Raw genomic sequence first — 27,552 nt, forward strand, 5'->3', positions numbered from 1 at the left:
ATTGCCATCTCGCTATAAAACAGTTGTGTCATGTTGAGTACGATATATTAGAGCATCTTAGAGCTGTTTGACAAGAGTAAGCTTTGACCAGACAAAAATGTTGTATTGCATAAAAAACACTTGCAGAATGACAGGTTGAATATACCTGGGAGGAGACAGGAGACAACAATAGGAGTCAAAAACTGTATAAAATGTTTATTAGTTTCAACCCCAAAAAGTTAAATAGAGAAAACGTTTTTATTCACCTGCATATTAAAAATAATTTAAATATATTACAAATCTTATTCTATATGCAATCAGTATCCTATTGTCCCTAAGACAGAGATGCAAATACACTGTAAATCATATCACATACTCATTTATGATTTCTGGAAGAGTTGCATTCACTTCATTCAGGTAATGAACTAGGTAAGTAGCACCTAAAGTATTTGAAAGTTTTTGCTAATTGTATTTGACACAGGTCCGGTAGATGAAAAATACGCGACATACAGATTGTTATTGTGGGCTTTATGGTGCCTTAAAAAATCTTAAACAACATATTTATAGATCACTGATGTGTTGTCAGACAATTGGTCTACATTGTGAAGCACAAAACGGTTCTAGCGCCCATTTTACATTATATAGAATTAATTATTATTTTATCTAAGTATTTTTTTAATGTATTTATAATTAAATATGATTGTACATGGTTACGAAAGGATTTAAACTTCTTAGAAAATGTTGTTTGTTTAAATATTTCAACTATCTGAGTGTGAAATAAAGTAAGATATTAATTGTGAACTAGAAATGTAGTCTCTGCTACAGCAGTTTGTCAGATTGTGCACAGTTCCAAATGCACAATAACCTAATGTACTGTATGTGAGTATCACCTAATGTACTGTATGTGAGTTTCACCTAATGTACTGTATGTGAGTGCCTAAAAGCTCATAGCACATCGTTTCATCTCTCCATTTCAATCACATGGTGATTTTGTAAATAGTCAATTTGTCCAAGCCCAAGTACTTAAGTGTACTGTGCCAAATTTGAAATGGCAAAAGCTTATAGACTGATAGAGGCTTAGTGCTTCATGTGGTTCTAGTTGTAAACATCTGGCTTAGAAACTCCTCGCAGTGTATGTAAACTGTGCAGTTCTCCTCTTCAGTATCTGCAGTCAGCAGTGATGGGCCCAGGTATGAAGGATCAACTATCCCACTATGTTAACATGGGGTTAAGTTTGTTTAGCTTTGCACTTGTAATACATGCAGCTCTATTTCCACAATGGCTTAAGAGTTATTGAGAGGTGATGCTTAGTGTGTGTGTGCATGTGTTCTGTGTGCGAGTGTGTGCACATACAGTATGTGCATGCGCGTTCATGACTGCAGACTGTATGAGTGAGTTTGAGTGCTACAGAGCTGTTGCAGGGCGTTTCAGAGGGAGATGTCGGAGGACACGTGGAGCTGTTGTCCTGGCTTCCACTTAGCACTGCGCCGACCCCCGTCCGTCCGTCTGTAGGGCTGGTTTCTCAGGTCTGTGGGGAGGACGAGGCACAACAACACAACAAAGGTGTTCTGAAACATCTTCTAGGCTCATATCAACACTCTCCCATTAAATAAGAGTCTATACCTTATTATTTGGCAGGCTGCAGTCTATCGGTATGCAAGTGTTGTGCGTCCTAGTACTGTACCCACTTAGCTATCCACTTAGCTATCCATCCTCATTCAAGTGCCGCAGAGGCAAATAATACGCCCAGACTGACAGAAACAGAAGACTTGCCACAGAAGACCAGAGAAACGGACAGAGGGACCTACACATTGTCAAAGGAACTATGAAGGACTGTCGTCACTGAAGCCAGAGTCGCAGAAGAGGCGCGAGGAGCGCTTGCCAGAGCGGGCCGTGAAGGGCACAGCCTTTAAAGCTGAGAACCCCAGAGAGAAGAAGAAAGAGAGAGGGAGAAAAAGAAAGAGAGGAGTGAGAGCCGTGGGAGGAAAAAACATGAAGATATGAGAGGAGAAGGACATGCAGTAGTCACAAGTGACATACAGAAGAGAGGGCATCATTTCAGAGGGGAGGGAATGACAAGGCAAAGTGTGAAAAAAGGATGTAAAAAGAAAATGCGAAGGAATGTTTGAGGATGACAACATGAAATAGAGAGGGAGGAAGGATTATAATTTGAAAGATGTTAGGAATAAGAAGAGATGATTCACAGACTTTGCATAAAGTGAGGGGTTATTACAGACATCAACAAATTCAGAATAATGTGTATTAGTTATCTGCCCTTCCACTCCATATGGTATGATTATAATATTGTATCATCATTCATACTGCCATAAAGTTACATTACAAGAAAACTACAGTATATGAGGAAAGACATTCAGTAAAAATAGTTGACAGCACTGTATTTGTCCCAATAATGATTAGCTTTCTCCTAGTCTAACCATTGACCCCTTTTGCCACCATGCCCACCTGTGATAATGTCCTCAATGGCACCATCCTTGCCCTCGCGGACAAGTGGGGTCACCTGCCTCTTCTTCAGCTCTGCTATCAGGTCCATTTGAGGCAACTTGGGCCTCATAGGAACCTACCAGTCAAAGGCCACAAGGCATGATCATCAGAACATGATCTAGATTCAAATGATGTCTGAAAATCTTTTGAATCAATTGAGCACAGAAAATACATGGATCGATTCCAAATTGCGTTTTTTTGTTTCAGGTCAGAAAAACTTTGGGTGCATTTGAATCTTAACATTCAATCTTTCAAATTTTAATAGTTTTGCAAAAAGAAAATATATTTAAGAAATACATCTAGACATTTTTTTGTAGAAAATCACAAACGTTACAGAACAAACGTTTGAACAGAAATCCTTCTGCTCTTGAAGGTGAAGCATTTGGTTCTACACACCTTGGGGGCCATTGGATCAGGGCCAGGAGGAGCGGATGACACTCTGCCATTTCCATCATTGTTCAGAACATCCCTCTTGTTCCTCTGCTCATTGTCCTGCTCAGCTTGCTGTAAATTGATTGATTGTTATCACATGAACTGACAATCAATCAACCGGCCCACCAAATGATGATTATTATTAATGACCAAATCTATAGACTAGTCAATTAAAACAATGACACTGTTTGGGGTGTCTAACCTTATAAGCTTTGATGAACCGCACAAACGCAGGGAAGAACATGGAGGGTGGAGTGGTTTTGGGATTCTCTCCAAAGTACTCCACTGCTGAGTCATACACATCCTGGATGGAAAATGGTCACTTGTTCACTCATTATCTAACTACCTAAAAAATACAAATACATTCTTGCACAATGAACATTTGTTATATTGTACGTTATTGTCAACCAATCTATCAATCTTTTCGTTGTTGCTGTTTTCGCAAACTTGTTTATCCTCTTCAACTAAATGTCTCTGTGAAAAGATGTTTGTGATTTTAAAATAAGCAAAAGGAGGATTGACCTGGGCGGTCTTGCCATCTGTTACTATAGAGTCCAGCAAGTCGTTGTTGCGGTTGAGGAACTCTTGAAGCACAGGGTTGTCTCCTTCTATGGTAAACTCTGCTCGGGTCACTTCCATGCCCTTATTTAAGGCTCGGACATCTTGCAGAATGTTGTCCAAGGACACTGTTGGCGATATAACAGAAATCAATTTATTTCTTCTGACATTAATACAATATAATGAACATAATACTTAAGACCAAATAATCCAGCGTTTAGCTTTGAGACACCTTCCAGGCCCTATACTATGTGAAATGGCACACAAGTTTGTCAACATCGCATAAAGAGTGGGTCACTAATGTGAAGTAAACAAGTGCAAAACCCAGACACAATTCCCACTCCTTTTCTGCTCTAAAGATACAAGTTCACCGTCAGTACAGTACATACCTAGAGCAGCCTTATCCATGAAGTGCAGCTCAGTGTGGAAGGACCTCAGCTCCGGGTATTTCTTGTGAATGACACTGACAATAAAGTGCAGTAGTGTTTGTTTGCGGTCTGTAGACTTAGTGTCCAAAAGCTATTGGGAAGAATAAGGTAAAGGGAAACAAAATAAATTACATGGTTTATTTACAGTACATAATTTCTTACATGCATACTGATAGTGTACAGACAGGCTATGGCACTTTCTCCCAATGTTTTTTTACAATATATGTTGTAGACTATCATTTTCTAGATAATGTCAGGCTGAGTTATTCTATCTCTTATGATGAAAAGCCTTGTGGGTTCTCACACGAAGTATAGTTTAACTAATTACCCATCTATACAAATTTAGAATGTAATAGATTAATTAACTTAATTAACGATTAGGGTACTTCAGCATGTCTATGGTTTTGTCTGGAATTGATTGGTGTAGAGAGGCATCCCTCCTGGGTCTTGCAGTCCAGTCTGGTCAGTGACTAACGGAGAATGAACATGTCACAATTCATTGTGTCTCATTCTCCCGCTAAGGTGATGTGAAATTCAAGTAATTACTGGAGTAGAGATAACAAATTGCTGAGCGCTGGTGACATCGTTTTAGCAGTTGTAATGGAAGATAGCTAATTTTGGGGGCAGAATTTTACGTTTTAAATTGGTCAATTTGGAGCAAATACTGTTATCTTTAAAATACACGAAAGCATTTAAAGTTTCATAATATGCAATGTTTTTGCAGTGTTTACACAGCATTATCAGTAACATTTGTCCAGGGAAGTCAGTTTATTACTCTTCCTTCTTGACAGATTTTGCTCCAGTAAATTCAGGTTCGATTCCCGGCTGCGTCAAATGACGTTGTGTCCTTGGGCAAGACACTTCACCCTACTTGCCTCGGGGTAATGTCCCTGTACTTACTGTAAGTCGCTCTGGATAAGAGCGTCTGCTAAATGTAAATGTGTCCCTGATATTACAATAAGTCACATTTCCGATGCATTTTGTGTTTCATATTTGTACTGATCATTACAAATCATAACCACATTTTAAAAGCACTAATATGGTATGTATGAACAAATTTAAATGTTTTAGATGCCCCTTTACCAAGTCCAAACTCTGTAGCCGAAAACCATAGGCTGCCCCTCTTTTACTGCTGTTCATGTAGTTCCCGAACGCTAATATGATCTAGGAGGAAGACAAGGCATTAGAATCATAATCACAAATACTGTAGTTTTACTGTCTACAGGTCTGGACTAGAGTCAATACATTCTGGAAAGCAAGGAGTCTCCTACCTCGAGAATCTTCTTCAACTTGTTTGATGACTTCAATGACATTGAAGCAGCAATAATAGAATTTAGTTGCTGCAGAGAGATGGCAATAACTACGTTTATGAGAAAGCTGAACAAAAGCACTTGAAAGGGAAACTCAAATCATTCAAAGCATTCTAGTCAACAACAACATAAACTTGATGCACGTTTGAATGCGAGTCAATCCATCCCGGCAGTACCGTTTAATACGTCCCACACCATTAACCTTCTCAACGGACACTCACAGGCTGTAGAAGCTGGATGCTCTCAGGGAAGTTCCCCATGAAGGTGAGAGTGCTGATGCGCTGGGCCAGACGTGGGATCTTTCCAAAGCGCACCATGAACCGGTCCTCCTCAGACAGCTCGTCCAGGGACCTGCCGTCCCGCTCGTAGTTCTGGATGAGCTTGAGGTCGTACTCCGAGGGGATGAAACGCTCCAGCAGCTCAAGGAAGTCCAGGCTGAGGGCTTCCTGGTTATAGCTGTGGATGTATGACGTGAACAGATACTATAGGTAGATACTAAACTATATATATATACTCTAGTTATGATAGTGAAGAGTTGCTGAACTACTATAGACTTTTCCGTTTTGCACAGTTACAACTAAGTGTAGTGACATGCAAATTCTGAAAAACAGACCACCTCCCTTGCATTCTAAGTGCACCATTACTACTCTAACGTTCTGTATAAGGTAACACTACAAAACATAGCAACATTTGCAGTGCACCTAAAATACACAATTTAGTCATACAGCATGAAGGTTACTGAAATGCATAGCATGGAGAAGAACGATTGCGTACGTCTCTATGGCGATGCAAATGTCAGGGGCAGCCAGACCTCCCTTGCGTAAAGTGATGGCCAGGTTTTTGGCCCGGTTGGCCTCCAGTAGGGACACTTTGCTGGAGGTCTTTTGGGCCGCCTTCATTTTCAGGGTCCCCACGTCTGCTGGGGCAGTCTGGGCCTTGGTCTTAAACTGCTCCTCAAAAGCATCCATGTTTATCTCCTAAATAAATAGACACACCTGCTGTTATTTTTTGGTTCAAAGCAAATTGTTACAGCTTTGAGATAAACGTATAGTATACCACAATCCAAAAGAATGAGAAATATGGGTTCAACTGACATTGACGTACACTAAAGCAGACTTTCTTTTCCAAATGCAAAGATGCAAATGCTAAATATTGGAGAGACATGAGATGAAGTAGAAGTTACAGCAATGCCCAGCTGCTGGTCTCACCACTAACACTTTCTCATCATCCAGCTCGTTAAAGATTGTTCCCACCACCTGGTTGGGTTTGAGGGCCTGCCAGTTGAGCAGAGGCAAACGGTACTTGGTCTGAATGGGCTTCTTATGCCTGACACCTACAGGATCAAGGGAGAAATGCAACAACATTCATTCAGTCTATATGAGTTCTGACCTAAATGGACAATTGGCACCTTTAAAGGTTTGTGTACTGCACACAATGTTCCACTATGCTGTAGCTACTTTCGGTGAGTGAACTCACCTGAGTGTCCGTCAGACACACCTCCGAGCTGCAAGGGTGCCCCACCCCCTGGGGGAGGAGGGGGGGCCGGAGGAGCAGATCCTGGGATCAGCGGTGGAGGGGTAGGTGGAGCCGTCAAACTTGGAAGGGGAGGTGCTGGAGGAGGAGTTGGAGCCTGTCCCGTGACGGCTGGTAAGGGCGGCGCAGGTGGAGGGACTGTGGAGGTGGGAGGGGCCAAGGCGTCATCGACCGTGGTTTCTTCGATACCTGGTGAGGAAGCAAAACTGGCATATCATGTGCCATACTCTATTCTAGTCGTCAACTTTTCATCATTTAAGAGCGGAAACCATGCTGTAGAGTTGGTGTGAGCCCATCTCTGGAGCAGATTTTCCTAGTTGTATGCTATTAAATTTTTCAATCTTTGGATTATCATCAATATTACTGTGAATAATTGAATATAATATCATAAAGTTAATAAAAATAATGGATGTGGCTTGTATCTAACCTGTCTGTGAGCCGAGTGCTAGGACTGGGACCACGAGTAGCTCCAGGTGCCCTGAAGAGGTGCGCTCCATTCGGATAATTCCTTGGTCCACCAGCCCCTGAACCTTAGCCTCCAGCTCTGACAACGCCTGGGCTGAACGATCGCAATCCCTCTCTCTCTCCCTCTCTCGCTCAATTTCTCTTTCTCGCTCCCGCTGTTGTAGAATGGTCACCTGTGAGCAGGATTCTCGTAGACTCTCCTTTTAAGGGTTGGAAGTTTTGTATTTAATTTTCGATTGCACAGAATTAAATTCTTGAATTATAGATGTCTCGCGAATATATATATTTCTGCCCTAAGAGATACCCAGATGAGTAACTAGATTAGTTGAGACAATAGTTTATAAATAGACAAGCCAGTTATAAACTAAGGATGAAGACTCTGTTTGTTCATTATACCTTAAGGAGTTCCACTTCTTTGGTGGTCTGGATTAGCTGTTTTTCCAGCTCAGACACTTTCTCCATGGCTTCCCTCTCACTTTCTTGCAGTCTATTGCTTATCTGTGGTACACACGCACCAAAGAAGATTGATTTTGGTCAATAAGTTGTTCCAGTGTAATGTACTACAAGTGTAGTGTAGAGTGTGTGTGTGTGTGTGCAGTACTGTAAAGGGTAGAGGGTTGTATTCACTACTTACCTGTACATTGTGCTCTTGCAGCTCCTCCATGTGTTCCAGAAGGGCATTCTTGGTTTCTGCATCCTCCAGCAGTGCCCCAACATCAAACACATTGTCCAGATAGGCCTGTATCTGCACCAGCAGTCTGTCACTCTCCGTGAACTTTAAACTCTAAACAGGGAGAATTAAACACATAAAGAAATTAGAAATGTGTACATGGATTTATGGAAGTATTTTTACTGTATAATGATAATATTAATACTATCTGTTAATTGTATCTGTTTGGTGGGTATAAGAAGCAAATAGCATATCGCATAGATGATAAAACAGTAGGCCTACATGTTATGTATCTCCCGTCCCAGTACTTTCATACAGCACAGTATGGTCAGACAATTAAGGATCTGGGGCCAAATGTAGTGTAGTTTTTTTTAGATTTCGAAACACTGCATGCATAAATGGCATTTTTGTTTGTCTTTACATTTACTTGTGATGTCTGTTTGTCTGCCACTCTGGGCAATATCGGCCTCACTGACAATAATAACCATTGCAGACCAAGTAAATTATCATTATTCATGCCTGCACTTTCTTTGCCTTTCAGCCACATATCTCATTGACTCACAACATTGCGTATGGTGTCCAAACTCTTGCAAAGCACAGATTCTCGCACTTTGTTGTTTTTTATATACCAGTAGAAACACCCTTTGCATGTTTCGGTGGCTATTGAATGCCTACATGTCTTTATACATGTCACCCCAGGACTTGAAACTACACTCGGCACAAGTAACAACACGTCACTCACCTCCAGATAGTCATCCAAGCCATGGCAAGTGAACTCATATTGTAGGTGCACTCTGAAGTTCATGTTCTCCACTGAATGGACAACGATGTTGATGAACTGCATGCATGCCACCTGGGGGTAAAAGATAACTTGTTACTTCTGTACTGTGACGGATCTTCATTCATCAGCCATGCTGCGTTCCATATATTGCTTATATTTCTAGTATACTGCTGTTTGAGGATCCCAAGTTTCCCACACAGATTTTCCCTATGCTTTGTTGTTGAGGCTCCACTGAACACAAGGACACCCACTGGGAAGAACAAGCACTTCAACAAAATCTCCCTAGTGCCTTGTATAATCAAATGGAATGACTGAGAAATTGAACTTACCATGAAGTCAATGTTGCTGTCCTCATTGCAAAAATATTCCATGAGTTTCTCGAAGCGACTCTTCTCTCCACACACCTACAGTTATGCAAACAAAAACTGGTCATTTGGATTTTTAGAGTTTGAAGATCTAAAGGGTGTGAAGAAGTGTAAGTTACTTTTGGCCTCTTCCAGTCTTAAAATATACTTGCAAACAAAGTATTCTATTCCATATTCAATTTGAGTCTTTTCTATCATGTACTGCATGATGTGAAAATGTAAAAATACTTTTTACTATGCAATAATATTAATGAAAAGCAGCACCAGAAGTATACACATGGTGGCAGTGTGTACTTAAAGTATGAAGCTTATGTTACCCCAATTCCTAAGTCTTTATTTTTTTATCATTCCCACTCTTTTCTTATCATTTTCTACTCTCTCGTTCTCTCTGTCTCTCTCTTTCTCTCACACACACACAGAGACACAGACGTACACACATTGTATCATCCTGTGTGGCTTTCAAAATGTAGATTATGCTCTCTGGCATAAAGTACACATGTATTATTCATATTATTATTATTTGATTAAGTCTATAGAAGGAATATTAGTAAAAAAATAACCCACTGCTGATGTGCTGCAATGTGCATGCAAGTGTACTGTAGGTTGCACCTCAGCATATATGTAATCTCATTACAGCCTGGCCTATTGGCAGGTAACAAGATGAATTGGCTGGACTGTGACTAAGGACATTATATTGCTGGATTGGATCCAGAGTATCAGAATATAGTTCATGGACCAACTATTGGTGAACGGCGTGAGCTCAAATGAAAAGATTCATGACTTAATTAAACCTTCTCAGTTCTTCAATGTACTGAAATACATTTTTACGACTTCACTATGTTGTACAAAGAGATAGAAGGTATTTTGTACTAGATAGAAGGTAATACATCCCGTGTCTTGGAAATATGTGTTCAGGACTATTTATCCTAAATAAATCAATTGTGTCTGCTTTCCTTGACATCTTTACTTGACGTAGTTCATGCCGTATGCATTTGCTGTCATCTGCAAATATATGGGATGCATTCTAAGGAGTAAACACCCCTCCCCTCCTCCTGCCCACTCATGTCCACTAAATTATGTAGGGCTCCATCCTGCCGGCCTTCCGTACCCAAACAATGCACACGTTCTACCTCTGTGGGACATCTGAGGCAGTCCTGGCACAGTGCCCACGCGCCTCTACACTACTCTTCTCCTCCACTCCTCCACCATGAGCTCTTATCCTTCTATCTCTTCCCACTGTGTTCCGCCCACACAAACGCACCTTCCCTGGGCTTTACCCAAAACAAATGCCACTCACTTTGGCCCTCATGATGCCAGCTCAGTAAAAGATACCTTGTGACTGGTGTAGGATTGGCATTGCCTGGCTTGTTGGTTCTACCGTCTGGCTGGTTCTGGACACCATGGCCAACTCAAAAATGTATCATGCATCCAGCTTTCAGAATTGATATAAATATGTAAGAAATTGGCAAAAGAAAAAAAGTGTCAAAAAATAGTTCTGCTACATTTGGGGTTTCTTGTGCACATGATTACCATCAGGCCTAAAAGGTCATCTGAACAAACGGTTGAATTTTTCTATAAGTGTTGTGTACTATGCTGACTATACTTTGTCAAGAAGTCAGTACATTTTATCGACAGAATAATTTGTATTCTGTGTTTGTCACCATTTAAGGGCTTCAGAACACAGCAATGGCAGGCTATCACAAGTTTTTAGAAAGAGTGTACCATATGTGCCCTGAATGTGAGTGGCTAAAACCTTGGGATAGTAGAATTAATTTATGCATCTTTTCTTTGCAATTATTTATGACTTTTATCCAGTTGATAGTATTTTGAAAGAAAGAGGTGAAATCTGTAATCCCCAAAAACTCTAAATATTTCTAAACATTATGTGCATTGTTTAATGGATCCCTATTGGTGGGTGTCAAATGACAGACCAGTGAAGACTAACAACAATGGACATTGATACAGTTCTATGAGCTTTGGTATTTGCTATAAAATATCGTGCTTCGTCCAAAATGTGGTGATATTCCAATGTGTATTTAAAACAGTATGTTTAACCATAAAGTACATACAGTATTTGATTGGGTACCATCACTTATTTAAATACATAAATATGTATTCAGTACTCTGATTCAGTCTAATATCCAAAACCTCTAGTTAATATAAAGGGGCCACCAATTTGGAATATAAAAAATATTTTGGAACAAAACAAACATACAAAACCTTCCTGTTGTAGCTTAGCAGTGACAACAATTACTAAACAGAGTCATGTTGCTGGGGGCCAGATACTGTACTTGCCAGTGTGCTTTGAGTTTTAAATTGGCTAATGAAATAAAAATGTGTGACAATCGTCAGCAAAAGTGACTGCCTGGAAGCAAATGTGGCAAGATACGTATTCTGCTTGTGTAATTACCCTTTCCCAAAACTATTTGTACGGAAACATGAATGGAAAAAATACATAGCTAGATTCCACTATATTCCACAAACACAAGCAGTTTTACCCAACATTCTTGGGCTAGATCTTGGTTCCAGTCCACCCCTGGATACAAGAACTGCCATAAGATCAGGGCTGGCAGTCAAACTGGTCCACCAGGTGTAGAGCTGTTCAACCAGCCCTGCTAAGCCATAGCCTAGTTTTTCTGACCTTGAACCATCACTAATAATACCTAAGTCAATACCATTTTGTCTGGCTATTTGAAAGCTCCAGTCTCTATATCTGCTGGCAGCAGTTGCTGCCTCACAGATACTGTTGTGTGGAAGAGGACCACAGAAAGGTTCATCTGTCACACAGCCCCTACAAGTATTCTGAAAATGTGTGCCCCCCCATGATATTCTGTCTGTTCCCGGAACAACTGACCTCGCCAGCTGCCAGTGGGTTAGTGACTCAGGGAGTACCCCCCCCCAATACCTTCCCCCAAAATGTGATAAGATAGGTTATGGCAGTCTAAAGAACCCCTATGCATCTCAACCAAATTCAGACAGGATGTGTGTGGAGAGATATTCTGTCTGTCAAGCAATTCAATTGGAACACAATTCGGGGAGGGAGATTATACTAAAATTGTGATATTTATGAAAAATATTATTAATACCGTTATTTCCGTTTGAATTCTAAAGTGTCCATAGGTTTAGGTTCTATAATACCAACACTTTAATGTATTTATTTTGCATTTTGAAAATTTAAGTTAATTGTGAATGGCTATTATGACTTAGTTTAAGGAGGAAAGTAAAAAAGCAGTTCACTATTCAGTATTCATGCATCATGTGACATGGGAGATATGAATTATATCTGACAAAAAGATTAAGGGGGTTTGATCAGTTAAAAGTCCTCGCAGGGACCTCTCTGACCTCTTTGAAGTTGTCAAAGGCAGAAAGGATGATGTCATGGCCACCTCTCACCAGACAAACAGCAGCCAGCAGCTCTAATACTAAGGCCTTGGTTCTGTAGGGACAAAATAGATCATTTTCAGTCCAATAACACGTTGAATAGTGTACATCAGTATCCATCACAACCATTCACGAGACACATCATTTTCACCAGTATTACTGTATTTAAATTCGGTTGTTTTCACTCTCATATCCAAACATACATTATCCATACCTCTCATTTCATATCACCAGTTCATCTCATCCAAGGCCATGTCTTCATTACAGTAACATGTATAGTTGACTCCCCCTGACTGTGCAGACACAGGCCTCACCCATTACCCTTCCATCCCCAAACTGTTTCATCCTCATCCTCCTCATCCTCACCTGGGATTCCTGTTGTTGAGACTGAGTGTGATCTCGTTCACACAGCACGGATGGGTCATCACCAGGTTAAAGCCAGACTAAAAAACACAGACACAGTTTATGATTAAATTAGCTTTAAAATGTGCATCAACTCCAACAGCCTATCCCCAATGACTGACAATAAGCCAGTTCTCTAAGATGCTTAATTCAGTAATGCAAAAATATAGCGTTGCAGTCTGTCAGAAATCATGATCCACTACGATCCCTCTATTTCCTAGTGTATCTAGTCTTAAGATAATTGTGTAACATATGTGCCAGATTTCATAGTTCATAGTTCAAATTCAAACTGCTGGCTGATAAAGTTTAGCTATAAAAGAAGACCCATACCTGGTAGTTCATGATGGCACGTAAACACATGATGCAGAGGTGAACATCATCCTTTTGACTGACGATGCGTGAATTCCTCAATGCTTTCCTGTTGTGGAGAGAGTTGAATCTGCCAGGTGAGAGATGTTGCTGTTATTACCTTGTCAACACCAGTGCATAGCACCATGGTGTAATTGAATATTGTAGTTGTTATAACACTTGTTTGTGAAAGCCCCTTAAACATATTGCAATGATATGAACTGATCAATTACTGGGGAATTAAAATATATGGTATTTTACAACATGTCTAGCAATGTTTTGTTCAGTAGATCTGTGAGAAACCAATACATATACATTATTCTGATTATAGAAAATTGTAACATTAGATTATACATGTTTTATTAAACAATAAATGGACACAATAAATTGATATCTGAGAAACAAAGATGGGCTAAAGAAAGGTGACAGAAAAGATACAAATCCACTTTTAAGGCTGAAGTTGAGTTATGGTTGCAAACCGCCTGCTGAAAAGCATCAATGACACCAGTCCCAAAAAGGACTTCACTCAGGTGTCTGATGACTAGTTGGAATGTCAGCTGGTTTGAGTCAGACATTTTTCCCATTCAAGTTTACACCTTACTTTCAAACACATACGCATGTAGATCACATTGCTGATAATTAGACATGCTTCTAAGAACCCTCAACACAAGAATGTGGCTCATCCGGATTGAGTAGATTAGAGGTGTCTTCAGGTGTGTGGACCGGCTTATGTGTTCACAGTTTGTAGGAAATACATTTCAGCTTCCCTCTTTAATGATGCCGCATAGTATAGTATTCCTTTCCAGTTTTACTTGTTTTTTGTCTCTGTGTTGTTGGTATAAAACTACCACAGCGTGGAGCTATCTTCAACTGTATGTTACATACTTACTGTACATTAGGTAGATAATCTACCAAAGATCCAATTAGCTTGACCGCTCATGAATGGTTCAAAAAATCAGACCCATATCTTTATGCCAAGTGGTGTTTTTATCAGTCTGTCTCCTGTGCGTTGATCCGGTAAAATGGTGACGTCAATCACACGCATACCCACATACAGGGGATCAATCTACATCCACATCAACTCCCATGGGGAATCAACAGGGGACACAGCTGTGTGTGTGTGTGCGTGTGAGAATGTGTGTGTATACCAGTACAGCAGCAACATAGTAAGATAGAGGATGGTTGTAGGGGTTTTCAGTGGACAGTTGTGAAGCCCTTTGTGACTTTGACTTGAGAGAGAAAGACTACAGAACACAGACAACAGAGGAGTCTCTCTCCACTACCATACCTTTCACCACTGTTCCATCCTCCAGTGACACTCACCTGGTGGTAAAAGGTCGACCAGTCTTGGAGGCGCCGTGGGTGGGTGAGTTACTGGCACTTCTGCTCAGATCCTCCACAGACTTATCCAGCGGTTTGCCTTTGTCTGAAGGCGATGTCCCATTGTCCAGGCTCTCCATGTCGTACCTAGGCGGTACAGTGCAGTTCAATATACTGTCACATGATTTGTAAGGCACCTTGTTTATAGAACGGAAGGAAAGATGAATAGTGCTGAACTGTGAATACTGTGAAGACCTGGCACTCACATGACAGCACACTGGGCGAAAGACAGATAGTCTACAAGAACATCCAAACCACAGTTCTCCTCATTGAGGAACTCCTGAGCCCAGCTGGCAGAAGAAGAGAACAATTACCCAACAAAAAAGTTACAAGGTACATCAGCAGCTAGCTGTGGCAAGTCTAAAACAGCATTTGAATAGCATGCACAATTTAGGCAAAGGCTTTCATTCCCGTCATTGATCTAACCTGTTTGTTTAAAAATGTGTATAGATAAACCACATTAACATAATACAAAAACAACAAGACTAAGAACACATTACAACTCACAACTTTTCCAAAAACTGAAAGATTACAGTTTTGCTTCACTGAAGATGCATGTCATGTAACACTAAAACTACAACCTTCAAGTGTTTCCGCCATTTTCTTGTTAGGTGTAGGTGTTTCCATGTGTGCATTGAAGTGCAATCAGTTTCTATCATATCTACAGGACTGCTGATTCATGCAGAAAACTGATAGTGTCTTTCATGCAGCACAACCAAGGTAATGATGGGGAGTTGGTCTAACCCGATATGGTTGGTCCTCAGGGATATCTCCAGCTCTCTCAGAACCTGGGTGGACTCCTGGACACGCCGTTTGAACTAAGTGAACATGCAAGGTCATTGTCAGTAAAAGCCGGTGAAATGTTTAGTTAGGTGGAAAGTGTGAAATGTAGATTTTCTTTTTATACATAGAAGGGAGCAATTTCTATTATAACTTCTATTGACAGATAATGAAGATTATTACATGTCAGTGACTGATTATTATATTTCAGTGTACAGCCCCCAAGAAACCCTATTCTGCCTCACAAACCTTATTTACTGTAGAAACACATACATTTCGCTCTTAACTATGAATTGATTTGGGCACGCCTATTTTCAGCGAGCATTGGGAAAGGCCTGTGCAATGAAGGGAAGCGTTACTGTAGGAATGCACTTGTGGGCGTTGTGTATTTACTGTGTTTCTACAGTAGGTGGTTTGTTTAGAGATACATTGTGTGAAACAGACTCAAAATGCCAGTAAGCAGGAAGCTTGGGGAAGTGGTGGATGCAATCAAAGTGCATGGATTGTAATCTGTGTAATAAAATACAAGTTAGTTGCTCAAATGTTTAGCAATTCGATAATATGTATTGTCGGTGTATTGTACCTTTCGACTGACACCTCCCTGGTCAAGATAACTTTTGAGCTTCAGCAGGTAGGCAGACGGAGGATTTTTCACTTGGAACCGTTCCTGTAGGAAAGAAACCCACATGCCGACCCGCACAGACACACACATTTAAACACATGCACATACACTAATTACTGTATGCTTGAGTGCATGAATGTACTGTAGATGAGTGGGGGGGGGACTGATTACACAGCATTATATTATATTATATTAATTACATTATATTAAGCTTTATATGCATAGGGTAATGATGCTGCATGCATTGGACCTTACAGTATTTGGCTCACATTTAAGTCATTCAATCAATATGTGCTTTTGCCCTTTAAACCTTCAACCTGAATACCTTCTCATCTTGTTTTCCATTGATAATCCTACTCTTTGAATCCCAAATAAGTCTTAACATATTGATCCTAGTGTGTAAGATTTGGTAACATTTCAGTGGCAACACCTAGAAAATCCACACAAATGGATTACAGGTTTAACACAGTGTCGTGTGTGCCACATTAAAGCATGCCAAAGGTGAACCTCCAGCTCTGGGACACAGTGGGGATCCTGGGACAGTCTGTGACAGGTGTCCTCTGAGTCTGTCCCCACCGAGCCACAGGAAGTTGTGTTGGCCCTTGTCACTGTTGCCACAGCAACATGTAATATTGATGAGGTTCTCAGCAAGGTGCAGCTTGTCAGTCATTGTGTTAGTGTACTGTATCAGTAGGACAGTATTCTACCTACCAACAAAATAAGAATTCACTCTGAAACATGAACTTGACCCACACAGTAGTGGTCTGAAGTACTGATATACATATGGAAAATCTCTTGTTTCACAGAATCTTTGACTATATTGACAATTGAAAATATTCCAAACATGGAAACTGAACGTAGAGGGGTCTAATGTTGGCAGAAATTGCTTTAAGTGTAACTAAAGTAACAGGTTATTTCAACTATAGCCTATCTCTTAATATCTTTTAAAAAAGTGGGGGATGTCAATGAATATTAATGTATGGGGTTAAGGAAACGCTTTGACACCCCTAATAATGTTGATAATGCTTTGGGAAGTGGGACGTGCACATATACATGCCCTCCATTTTGTCCGCCGAATCTATTCTAATACGTTGTACTGTACCATGGTGCAATTCTACCAGAATCTTTGCAGAATTGCTGTTGCACCTTGTACATGTGCAATTACCCATTCTATATACAAATAATTTAGTAATCTATGATTCAACTAATGAAATAGAATCATTTATTGATTGGGAAATCTTAAATCCCTCAAACATATTGTATCATATCACCTGTGTTAGTTACGTTTACCTTGGAGTGTTACCAGATAGCACATTTCAGGGGCTGGCCAGTCTGTGTTCCCCACTGTCCCTTCTCTGTCACTTCTCTGTCACTTCTCTGTCACTTCTCTGTCACTTCTCTGTCACTTCTCTCCTCTCAAATGATCTGGTATTCCCTCTGCATCTAGTACTGCAGTTGTGGGTGTTCAGGTATTTTTGAGCGACTTGCAGACCCACCTGATCACAAACCAGCTCCCACTTCTTGTCATTGTCATATTGACAAAGCAGCTTCACTTTGTCGGGAGGCAGATTCATCGTATTCTAGAGAGAAAAGGAAGAGAAGGAAGGAATAAAGAGACAGGGGGAGGGGGGCAAGAAGGAGATGTTTGGTATCTCAGGACAATATCATGTTAACCATGCATTTGGTGAAAAGGAATCTGAATTAGAAAATATCATCTTTGCACAGGACACGAGAAACATTCCAATAATTGAATGACTTAAAAGGGAATCACATCAGTGACTGAATAGACGGATTAGACACAACATTTAGTGTAAAAGATGTTGAAAATAATGTTCACAAATATTTTTTGACTTTCGTTACCATGAACTTTGGTTCAAGTCTGCATATCACTTGACCAGAAACATTTTCGAGTTACTAACAAGCACATACTTTCCTTCAATGGCCCCCTCATAGCAAGACGCAATGACTAGCCTCTCAATAATGCAGTAGACTGCCAATGATTTCAATGCATGTCACTCATGGAGGACACTGCTGACTCCAATCAGCATATGACTCAGCTTGTCAACTACCATAAGCAATTCCTGTTGACAAAGGCCTGGTAATGTTACTATAGGTCTGTTGCTACAACATGGGACACTGTTTGTTGCCAAAGCAACAAGTGAGACCAATGAGAGTATGCAATCAAATGTATTTATTGTTTATTGTTTCCAAAACTTTCCAAAACTTTTAAAGGGATTCAGAAAACCAGTTATACTGTGCCTGGTTCCAATTATGTATTCCGACTTTAACCTTCCTGTAAGTGTTTTTGCTGCAAAATGTTTGCAGCAAATGGCTATTGACACAATGTAAAGTGATATGGTGTGGAATGCTGTTTCACAGCCTCAACATAACAACAACAATATAGGCCCTTAGCCTGCAAGTGGTCATGCCAGGTAAAACTCCTTTCATTTGCACAAAGAAGCTATTGTTTGTAGCTGTTAAGTACTGTACTGTAGGTTTGTCCTTCAGAATTTTAAACCCAAACTATATGTAAACAGCAAACTTGATCTCAATTGTACAATTGCAGAATTGTCACACCTGAGGCCACCACATGTAAGGCTCAGCTAACTAGCATAAACTGTATGCTAGTTAGCTGAGCCTAGCATGTAGTCTGACTTACAGTATGGTCCATTTCAAATGCCCTGCAGTGGCAATGCCACCTAAATGGACCATACTGTAAGTCAGACAGACAAACAGAAACACAAATAAACACATCCTGAATGTAAAAGTGGTGACACAGCCAACTAAACTCACACAAACCCTCACACACCCACACACAGACATCGTTCCCAAGGCTCCATGCTCATTAATACACCCACAGTGCCCTATATTATAACAATCAGGCCTCCGGCATCAGATACCCATTCTGTCCAAACTTAAATGCCTCCCTCAACACACATTCCCACACATGCATACACACACACCAGCTGCACTAATTATAGACCTTGAGTATATGGTCCTGTCACCCTGTGAAACTGGGCTAGGCAACAGGAGACTACCACTCAAGGACAACACTGTGCAATATCTCCAAAGTGCCTTACCCACTCTCTGCCCCCCCTCAGCCCAGCAGCCCTCCTGCTGTTGAGTTATTGTCACTTTGTACAAAGTTCCCCACAGACACATGGTGTTTTTACTTCACAAGGTCACTGAGAGTTGCTGAGTCAACTCTATATTTTCCTTTAAAAAGCATTCTCCGATGCTTAGCACTGCTTCTTGTTTTTCTTCAGATACATGGAACCTTCAAGATGGAAATAGTTGCACAAGTTCCAGGAAGGATTCTTGGGGGTTTGAAGACACAATGTTTATTTCATGTCCACGACTTTCACAGAGTTAACTGAAGATTTGTTTAATGTTTTATTTCATGTTATGGTGGAACAATCCTTGGAGAAGGCTGATATTACTTATCATGTGTTTTAAGTTCATTTTGAAGATAGACAATTGTTTTGCCATAACTTAGTTGGTACACTGCTGTGAACTCACAATTCACATCCTCAAATGTCTGAGTTAGTTTATTGCCTTTGTTGTGTCACTGCAGGGATAAACACATGTTTTTATTGCATTTCAAAAATGAATACCATGTCTGTGGTAGTTATGACAACACAAAACTACCAACCTACCTGCAGTGATGTCATAAAACGTTAGTGTCCCATGATGACTGCCAACTGTCATTCTACAGGGAAAAACAATTTGTTCTTTTGTTCTAATACTTTTACGTTTTCTACTTTAGAATATGACAATTTCAACTGTAACCTTTATCACCGTATTCCTTTTTTAATTTGTGTTATTGTTTGTGTCACATAAAAACGGGGGCACTACTGATACTGTACCAAAACCTAAATCAATCTGAACTTCCAATATTCTGTTAAATCAGGCTTAATGAATGATGGGGATCAATAAACTGGAATTACAGTAGGCTGGGTTGACTGAGGAGACCATACAGAAGCTAAACCTAGTTTTGCCAGGATAGGTTACGTAATAGAATAATAGAATGGAATCCAAGTACATCATAATGTACAGCAGCCCTGAGGATCATCCAGGCAATGATGACAATGACAAGGATGATGTCACATACACAACAGGCAAATATCCATGTATTGCTTTTGAGAGAGAAGGAAACCACAGTGAGGCAATCTTTTTGCATTACAATGATTGGGCTTCTCGCATTACCAAACACCTGTCTTTTTAAGAGTTCTATAAGCTTTACTCTTAGGCATTCCTAACAGGAATAGAGCATTCATTCCTAATTAGATCCTATTGATTAAAACCACACACGCCAACATGCTCACCAGAATACATGCATATGCATGCTTGCAAGCAAAAACACAAACACACACAAGAGCGCAAACAAGACCATAGCCTTGAAATCCTAAAGTAAGTGTACACTTTGTTTGAGTGACCCTGTCTTTGGGATCTTCTTAATCACTTTCTGCTTCTCATTCTTGCTTTAAACAGGCAAGACAGAGTTATCCCATACATTGTTGTCTCAATGATTAGTTTATCTGTGTTCATTGAGGCAATGTTTAGAAGAGGTTTGTTTGGGCTTATCAGGGTATTTTCTACATCAAGCAGTGGCAGCTTGGCAGTTACTGACAAGGGGATCCATGTGAAGTCTAAATTTCCCCGAATGAGGATAAGGGAAGATGAAGGTACAAGGGGGTCAAGAAAAAGACAAGTAGAGGGACATTATGAAATACATATTAAAGTTATTAACAAACTTCTTCAAGCTTTCACAATTTTGACCCTGGAGATGGTAATTGCCATAATATCATATTCAACTCGAAGGTCTCGGCTTAAATACATTATTTGTATATACAGCAGAAGAATAAATAGTTTGTGGTTGAAATAATGGTGCTAGGCTAGTTTTTAAATAAGACCCACAAGGGTTACAAGACACAAACCTTCATGCCCTCCACCATCCCTAACCACAATGGGGCATGAAAGGAATGAAAAGACAGGGAATTAATGAAGACAGAGGTAAAGAAAAAATACGTAAAGACTAGTTAGCTATCCTACACGCTAGTTAGCTAAAATTCATAGCAAATATTTGCAGAATGTCTTTCATTTTGTCTTGGAACTTGAAACTAATGACCTGCAGTAGCTAAGTGTATTTAGTCATTTTGGTCAGCAATGTCATTGCTGTTGTTCTTGTCTCCTGTTGGTGTCCTAACAACCTAACAATTGAAGACTTTTGTGACATACAAGGGTTGTCTAACACTTTTCCACCAAACTGTTGAGCCACCTCAAGCTTTATTCGCAGTCCATGCATCATTAGTCTCCAATTTCACAACCAGTCATAGGTAACAGAGCTCTCAAATAACCAAGTAACAATGTAATACTCTTAGACATTAGCACATAGGCCAAATGATCTTTATATACTGTACACAAATTCACGATGCCTTGGAAATATGCAAATGATGAACAGGCATATGCAAAGTAGTTGGGTGAGATGCTAATTTTCCATTTGAATAGGGATAATCTGTTGAGTAAAGCAGAACTTTCCCCTTTTATTGTTTTGTATGGGTATCTCACACAGTTTGATATCGTTTTGTATATTTGGTTATATTACCTTTTGAAACCCAATAATTAAGAAAGTTATCGAGAAATTAACTGAGAAGTTAATGATATGAGGTGACTCCTGTCACGATCAAGATACACCGCACACCAGCAAATGTGTAAAAAACTTAAGAAAATGGCTGTGGGTTAGGGCTATTGAGTATGTCATTGTTTCCTGGATGGTAGTTTGATTTGAGCCACCAAAGTTGATAATATCAGTAGACATGCTTGCGCTCGTATGCTAGTGCTCGTATAATGGTCAGGTAATCCTTATTGTTTTAGGATCAGTTCAAACTTGTGTGGTTAGGGGGAGGGTTGGAGGGTTACTAGTAGCCCACTAGTAACAAAAACGTTTGGGAGATTTTACCATTACAAAACTTTTTATACAAGCCTAACACTTGTCCTGCCTTGTGGAACAGTATTTGTCTTTATATAAAACATACAAACTAATTCAGTCAATCAACAAATGTTTAAAAAAGGTCCACTCTGCGTAACTGATTTCAGGTTTGATGACTCTTGATACCCGCAATTGTCTGTGTCATTTTCTTCATGCTAATGGTCTGGACACAAACACACTCCTTACACATGCACACAGATAGTTGACATCTGACACAATATCCCGTACGGATTCCAATTTGTTAGCGCTGACTCAGCCTCTGTTGGTTACAGATGGGAACCATGATAGTTTTATAGCTGCATTTTATGTCTTCATCTGTACAGGGTAGCCTGCATACCAACTAGCCTGCTCTGTATGCAGTTGTCGTACTGTCAGCCTTTTGGCACATTTTAGATTTGCTATGCTTACTCAGCAGATGTAGATAAAGAGCGGGTGGCACAAGGAGTGGGTGCAGGGGTTGGGGCAGGGAGGGTGTGTGTTAAGGAACTCTATGTTCAGTGCAACTGTGATGTAGCGAAATATTGAGAATTGGGACAAATCAGGTCCTACCAAAATAACGTAAAATTATTGTGAAACTGGTTGTTCATTTAAGACCTGTACTGTACATATTCCCCTTCTGTCTGAAGCAATATGCATTCAATCAATACTGTCAACGTCATGTAATAACTGTATACAGAATATTTGACTGCATGAAAATGCCTTTCCCATCTCTACATCGGTGAACTTCCATCTCTGCCTCTGAACTTAGGTTGTCTTAAATCTCTGCATAGTTAGCCTACTCACATCTTCCCACACACAACCCCACATTTTGAACTGTTGGACAACTGATTGGCTGTTGGCACAAGCCACTTTTCACCCACATTGTGGATGCAGTCTCACCGACTTCAGATTTAATTGCCTGAGTAAGATACCAAATTCTTGTAATTCTGTGAGCGTTACACCAGTGTCTTAGCTTGTACCCCAGAGCTTTAGCTGATACCATGGTGCCTTTGCAGGTCCTAGCTGGCACCCCTTGTCAAGCTCAAGCCATTTTTTCCTGCCTCTAAATTACGTAATTTCATTAGACATCTATGCTGCATAATGCTCACTGTATATCACTGAACACTTCAATCATGCAACAGGCTCTACACCCTATGCTATTCCCAACGTAATTTACACCTTAGCTGGTTAATATTTTGGATGCAAAGTACATTTAAGGCAGCATTTGCAAAGAATGGCATTTGATTACTGATTACACAAGCACAGGTGTGTCATTTTCTTTCAACTTCAATATGTATTTTGTTAAGGGCTAAAGAGGTGTATTAAGGCTGTACAAATACTTTTAGGTCTTGATTTGATCACCCTATGATCAGAGCAACTACTGAATCATCCCTTTTAAAGAAGCAGGGTTTATATTTGAAGGAGGTTACCATGTATCACATGATTTATACTAAACCCACACAGATTATTACTGTCTGCTGACTACAAAATACCCATATAGCACTCAAATACTGTTGTTGTGTTTCACTAAAAGTGGAAATTGATAGAAGATCTTAAACAATGTGAAACATACTTTTGCAAAGTAAAGGCTGAACAAAACAAGGTTACATGCAAAGTGTTTTAGAGTATGTCTCTAATATGTAAAGTCTCCTTCCCTTAGCTCCAGAAGGTAAACCTATGCAAATTCATGCAAATTATAAATCAAATAACTTTAAACAGGTGAGGAAAAAGGGATGATTGAAAATCTGCAGAACAGTCCCCCAATTGTTGAGTCTCTAGGCTAAAGGACTGTAGCCTGGCTCTGCCCTCCTACGTACTTCCACTCAATTTTGATTTTGCATCTGTACTAGGTCTGGGAATTCGGCACATAAGTCGGTTTTCTCAAATATTTTTTTGTAGGGCCAATCAGCGTACAGAGGGAGTGGCTGAGGACGATGACGTGTGCTAGTTTGAGTTGTAGTTCAGTAATGACAGCGGAGGAAGATGCAAGCAAAGCCATTCATTTGGTCCGTTGTGACAACGCTGCCGAATATCCAAAAGTTAAAGCCGGAGCAAGAAAAATCTTTGCTAAGTTTTGTTGGTGGCCATGAAGTTGTGGCCCTACTCCCCACGGGGTTCGGGAAACATTTTCCAGCTACGGCAGCTAGCTCCGTTACAGTAGTGGTGAAGCAGTTGGCTAAGGCGAACGCTAGCGATTGGTTATGGCAGATCAGAGTGGCTCTGGGCAGATCCAATAGTTTTAAACTTCAACAGAGTACCCGCCCTCAAGGAAGTTAACGCTTGTCAATGGAGCGATCCCAGACCCACTGTACAAATGAAATGTTCTAGGGTCTGGTTAGGACCAGGCTAAAAGGACTGGCCTATTTCCATGTTAAATGTACGTAAATGTACACCATTCCAAATTGAAAAAAACATAAACATAAATTAAAAATGTTCTTCAACTAAAACAATTTGTGATACAACCAGAACATGCATGCTATTACTGCTCTTGTCAGATGTTGGGACCATCTTGGCTGTGCGCACATGAGAGACACAAGCGATATCTCAGAGATTACAGAATGTAGTTAATGATATAGAAAGTAACTTCAACGGTAGTGAAACAAGTCAAGGTCAACAAGATATGTTGCTCAATTGGTTATCTCTGTCAACACAAAGCATGAGTTTTGTAGTCGCTACTTCTAATGACATGCCTACTACCGACCAGTGCCAGTTGGGATGTTATTAGCAGGCAGAAGGCAAGGAGTATACTTGTATATCCAGTTATAATTAGTTAAGGTATGCAAAATATGTCTTTGACCGATTGTGAAATTGCAATTCAGTGGCAGGGAAAATTAGAAAGAACACAAGGAAGAGAGAATTAACTTAGTTGTGGCCTATATTCATGTCCAATAACATTCACATTCAATACATTCAATATAATAATAACTTATTGATTTATATAGTGCCTTTCAAGAGACCTACGGATGCTTCACAAGGCAACAAAGCAGAGCAGGACATATTAGTAGCAGGGATTGAAGGGGATGGCTGAACTTATTAGAGACAATAGGCCTTGGTGAAGATATAAGTTATTAGGAGTTTAGAGCTAACATTTAGCAATGAATCAAGAATCATGCATCATTTGCCACTCTTTTCAATGTTTGAGTATTGGATTTAAAGTGATATGCAATTTGTGCTAAACAGGAGTTATATGATTATTTATTTAGAAATTAAGATAACAATATTGGATTTAGGTTAGACTGATGTAAAAACCATGAACCATGACCTGTACTTGCAAAAATAAAACAATTAATGTTGATGAGGTGTGATGGTAGTTTACCACAGTGGGCCTTTAATCACATAGTATATACCGTGTTTTTTATCCTTTTCCAACTGACCATACAATGAAACTAATGCCTCAGTAATCCAGAGAATAAAAGAGTACTTCTGTGTCACTCAGTCACATTATGTACCCTGCTCAAAGATAAGCCTGGCCTGGTGATGGGCACATTTTCAACATATTTAACATTCTTTGTTTCTTTGTATTGTTTTGTTTGTTGTGTGTGTAAAATTGCATCAATCTTCTCACTTGCTCTAGTCACGTCTGTGTGAGAGTACTTGTACTGTATGTACGTCAGTGTTTTAGGTGTGAATGTGCATGGGTTTGTGTGTGTGTGTGTGTGCTGTACGTGTATGAATGACTGTCGGTAAGCTTGACTGATCGTGTGTCTTTTTCATCTGTGTGGGTGTGAAGATATAAAGGATACATGTCTATGTATCCCGCATACAGACGTGGACAGTATACACTCACCAACACTGCATTGAAGCGCTCCTCTAACTCCTCCTCAGCTGGTATGGGGAGCTTGGGACTTGCTGGCTGCTTCTGGGGGGCCACCATCACTGGGGGGGCCGACACTGTCTTCCCCTCTTTCCCCAACTGCATGTCCATACTCCCAGCGGCATTACCCATGTTTGTCTCTAACCCTAGCTTACCGGTCCAGACACTCCACAGCTACCTCTCCGCAGACACAGAAAGGACTCCCACAGACTAGGTCCAGCTCAGCTTCACAGCACAGGACTGCATTAAAATCCAGTTCATAGGTTGGCAAGATGATACAGATCCATCTATTAGTTGTAGCTGTGCGACGAGGCTCGTTGTGGCATTGACCTTAAGTGTTTCCATGTGCCCAGGCTGATAGAAGGCAGAATGACAGGTGTTATGTACTCCTTTTGGTCATTTACCCTTTTTTCTAGCATAGGTCAAAAGAGGAATCCCTGACAGAGAGTAGGAGAAAGACAGACAGAGAGAGAAAGGTGAACTATAAACAGAAAGGGAGGAAAAGAGAAAGTAAAGTTTGATTTTGACACTTTAACCGCAGCAAGTAACGAAGCCACCACAATGCAGAAATTTAAAAAAATCCCGAAAACGATAAAAAGCTTCAGTGTCTCTCTTGCACAAAAGAGCAAACACTAACATGCCAAGTGCAGTTCTTTTCCAAATAGGCAGATGTTGCTGATAATTAAAATTAGGAGCGCTTGCAGGTAGTCTGTAGAGTCTTCAAACTGGGCTCCATGTGTGATGTTGAGGTTGGTAGGTTTGTTGGCAGCCATATCAAAAGTAACAGATTGGAGTGAAGGCAAAAGGAGGTAGAGGTTCACCACCAACTACTCTAGCTATCCAGGACAGCAGCAGCATGCAGTTCTCCTAGCAAGAGAGAAAGGGAGACCTGAGAGAGGTGGCTTCCTGGTCCTAGTGCCTTCATTAAAGCTCTCAAAGTAGTGTGTGGTGCAGAGGACAATACAATTGTCCTACATCAAAATATATCATTCCGAATTTGTAATTGACCACATTAAAATTTATATATTTACCAAATCCCCTTTTCACACCAATTTGGGCACTAGCAGTACATATAAAAAGTTACCAAAATGTTACAGTCCTTGCTTCTGAGTATCCTATTAACTAATGTATGACCTTGTGTTTTTGTACACATTAACTAATATGAAATGTGGCTACATTGGGGTTATGTTGATACCTACCTTACCTGAGGAAGAAAACAACCTTCGAATAGTTTTTGAACAAGACCAAAGCCTTATCCAAAACAGCTTATTACATCACTGAAAATCTTATAATGCCTCACGTCTGTACAAAACAAACTTGTAACTGTGAACTAATGCTGCACACCACATGCTGCAAAAACATGATCAAGCACGTAATCAGAGTCATAAGTGGTACAGGTCTGACATAACTAAGCATTGCTCAGAGCTGGCCGAAGGCTAGCTAATAAGATAACTACCTTGGACTACAGTGAACAAGTGAGTGGTGTGTTACTGAAAGGCATATTATCGGGAAGCAGGTTTTGAATAAATTATGAGTGTTATGTTAGACCCGTAGGTCTGACCACACCTGGTCAGTAGAGAATCGAAATTAGATAAAAGGAAGCTGTGTAACATAGCACTCCATACCAGAATCTATAGGAATCTATGTTAAGTAGGCTATAGGACTTAGCTTTGGTGCTAGGTAAAGATGCAGCATAAAGTTTCGCTACTATTGCAAATGTAAGCATGTTTAGAAGTTGACAGACTGGTTTAGAATGTATATAATTGGATAATTATAGTGGTATACTTTTGTGATTTCTTTTGTGAATTTACTGAATTTAAAGGTTTACTTAATT

The 27,552-nt window shown here is 40.1% G+C and overlaps 1 protein-coding gene across 2 annotated transcripts; it reads right to left on the reverse strand.

Annotated features, from left to right (window-relative positions):
- Positions 1-216: 216 nt before the first annotated feature.
- LOC136950542 (formin-like protein 1) lies at positions 217-26,531 on the reverse strand. Of its 2 annotated transcripts, none has more exons than XM_067244944.1 (26): positions 25,692-26,531; positions 17,433-17,516; positions 15,898-15,981; positions 15,279-15,352; positions 14,741-14,824; positions 14,478-14,621; positions 13,137-13,245; positions 12,771-12,847; positions 12,366-12,459; positions 8,988-9,062; positions 8,620-8,730; positions 7,842-7,991; positions 7,604-7,705; positions 7,170-7,407; positions 6,707-6,931; positions 6,418-6,542; positions 5,984-6,186; positions 5,431-5,665; positions 5,171-5,239; positions 4,983-5,063; positions 3,861-3,990; positions 3,436-3,599; positions 3,116-3,217; positions 2,878-2,985; positions 2,443-2,557; positions 217-1,507 (listed from the first exon to the last, which is right to left on the reverse strand). In XM_067244944.1, the coding sequence occupies exons 1-26, from the start codon at positions 25,848-25,850 to the stop codon at positions 1,407-1,409; spliced, it is 3,243 nt and encodes a 1,080-aa protein (XP_067101045.1). In that variant the 5' UTR covers positions 25,851-26,531; the 3' UTR covers positions 217-1,406. The 2 variants fall into 2 exon arrangements, with proteins under 2 accessions (XP_067101045.1, XP_067101044.1); XM_067244943.1 differs by having other exon boundaries at positions 6,686-6,931.
- Between the last annotated feature and the right edge of the window lie 1,021 nt (positions 26,532-27,552).

The sequence above is a fragment of the Osmerus mordax genome, chromosome 10 (assembly GCF_038355195.1).
Source record: "Osmerus mordax isolate fOsmMor3 chromosome 10, fOsmMor3.pri, whole genome shotgun sequence".
Lineage (NCBI taxonomy): Eukaryota > Metazoa > Chordata > Actinopteri > Osmeriformes > Osmeridae > Osmerus > Osmerus mordax.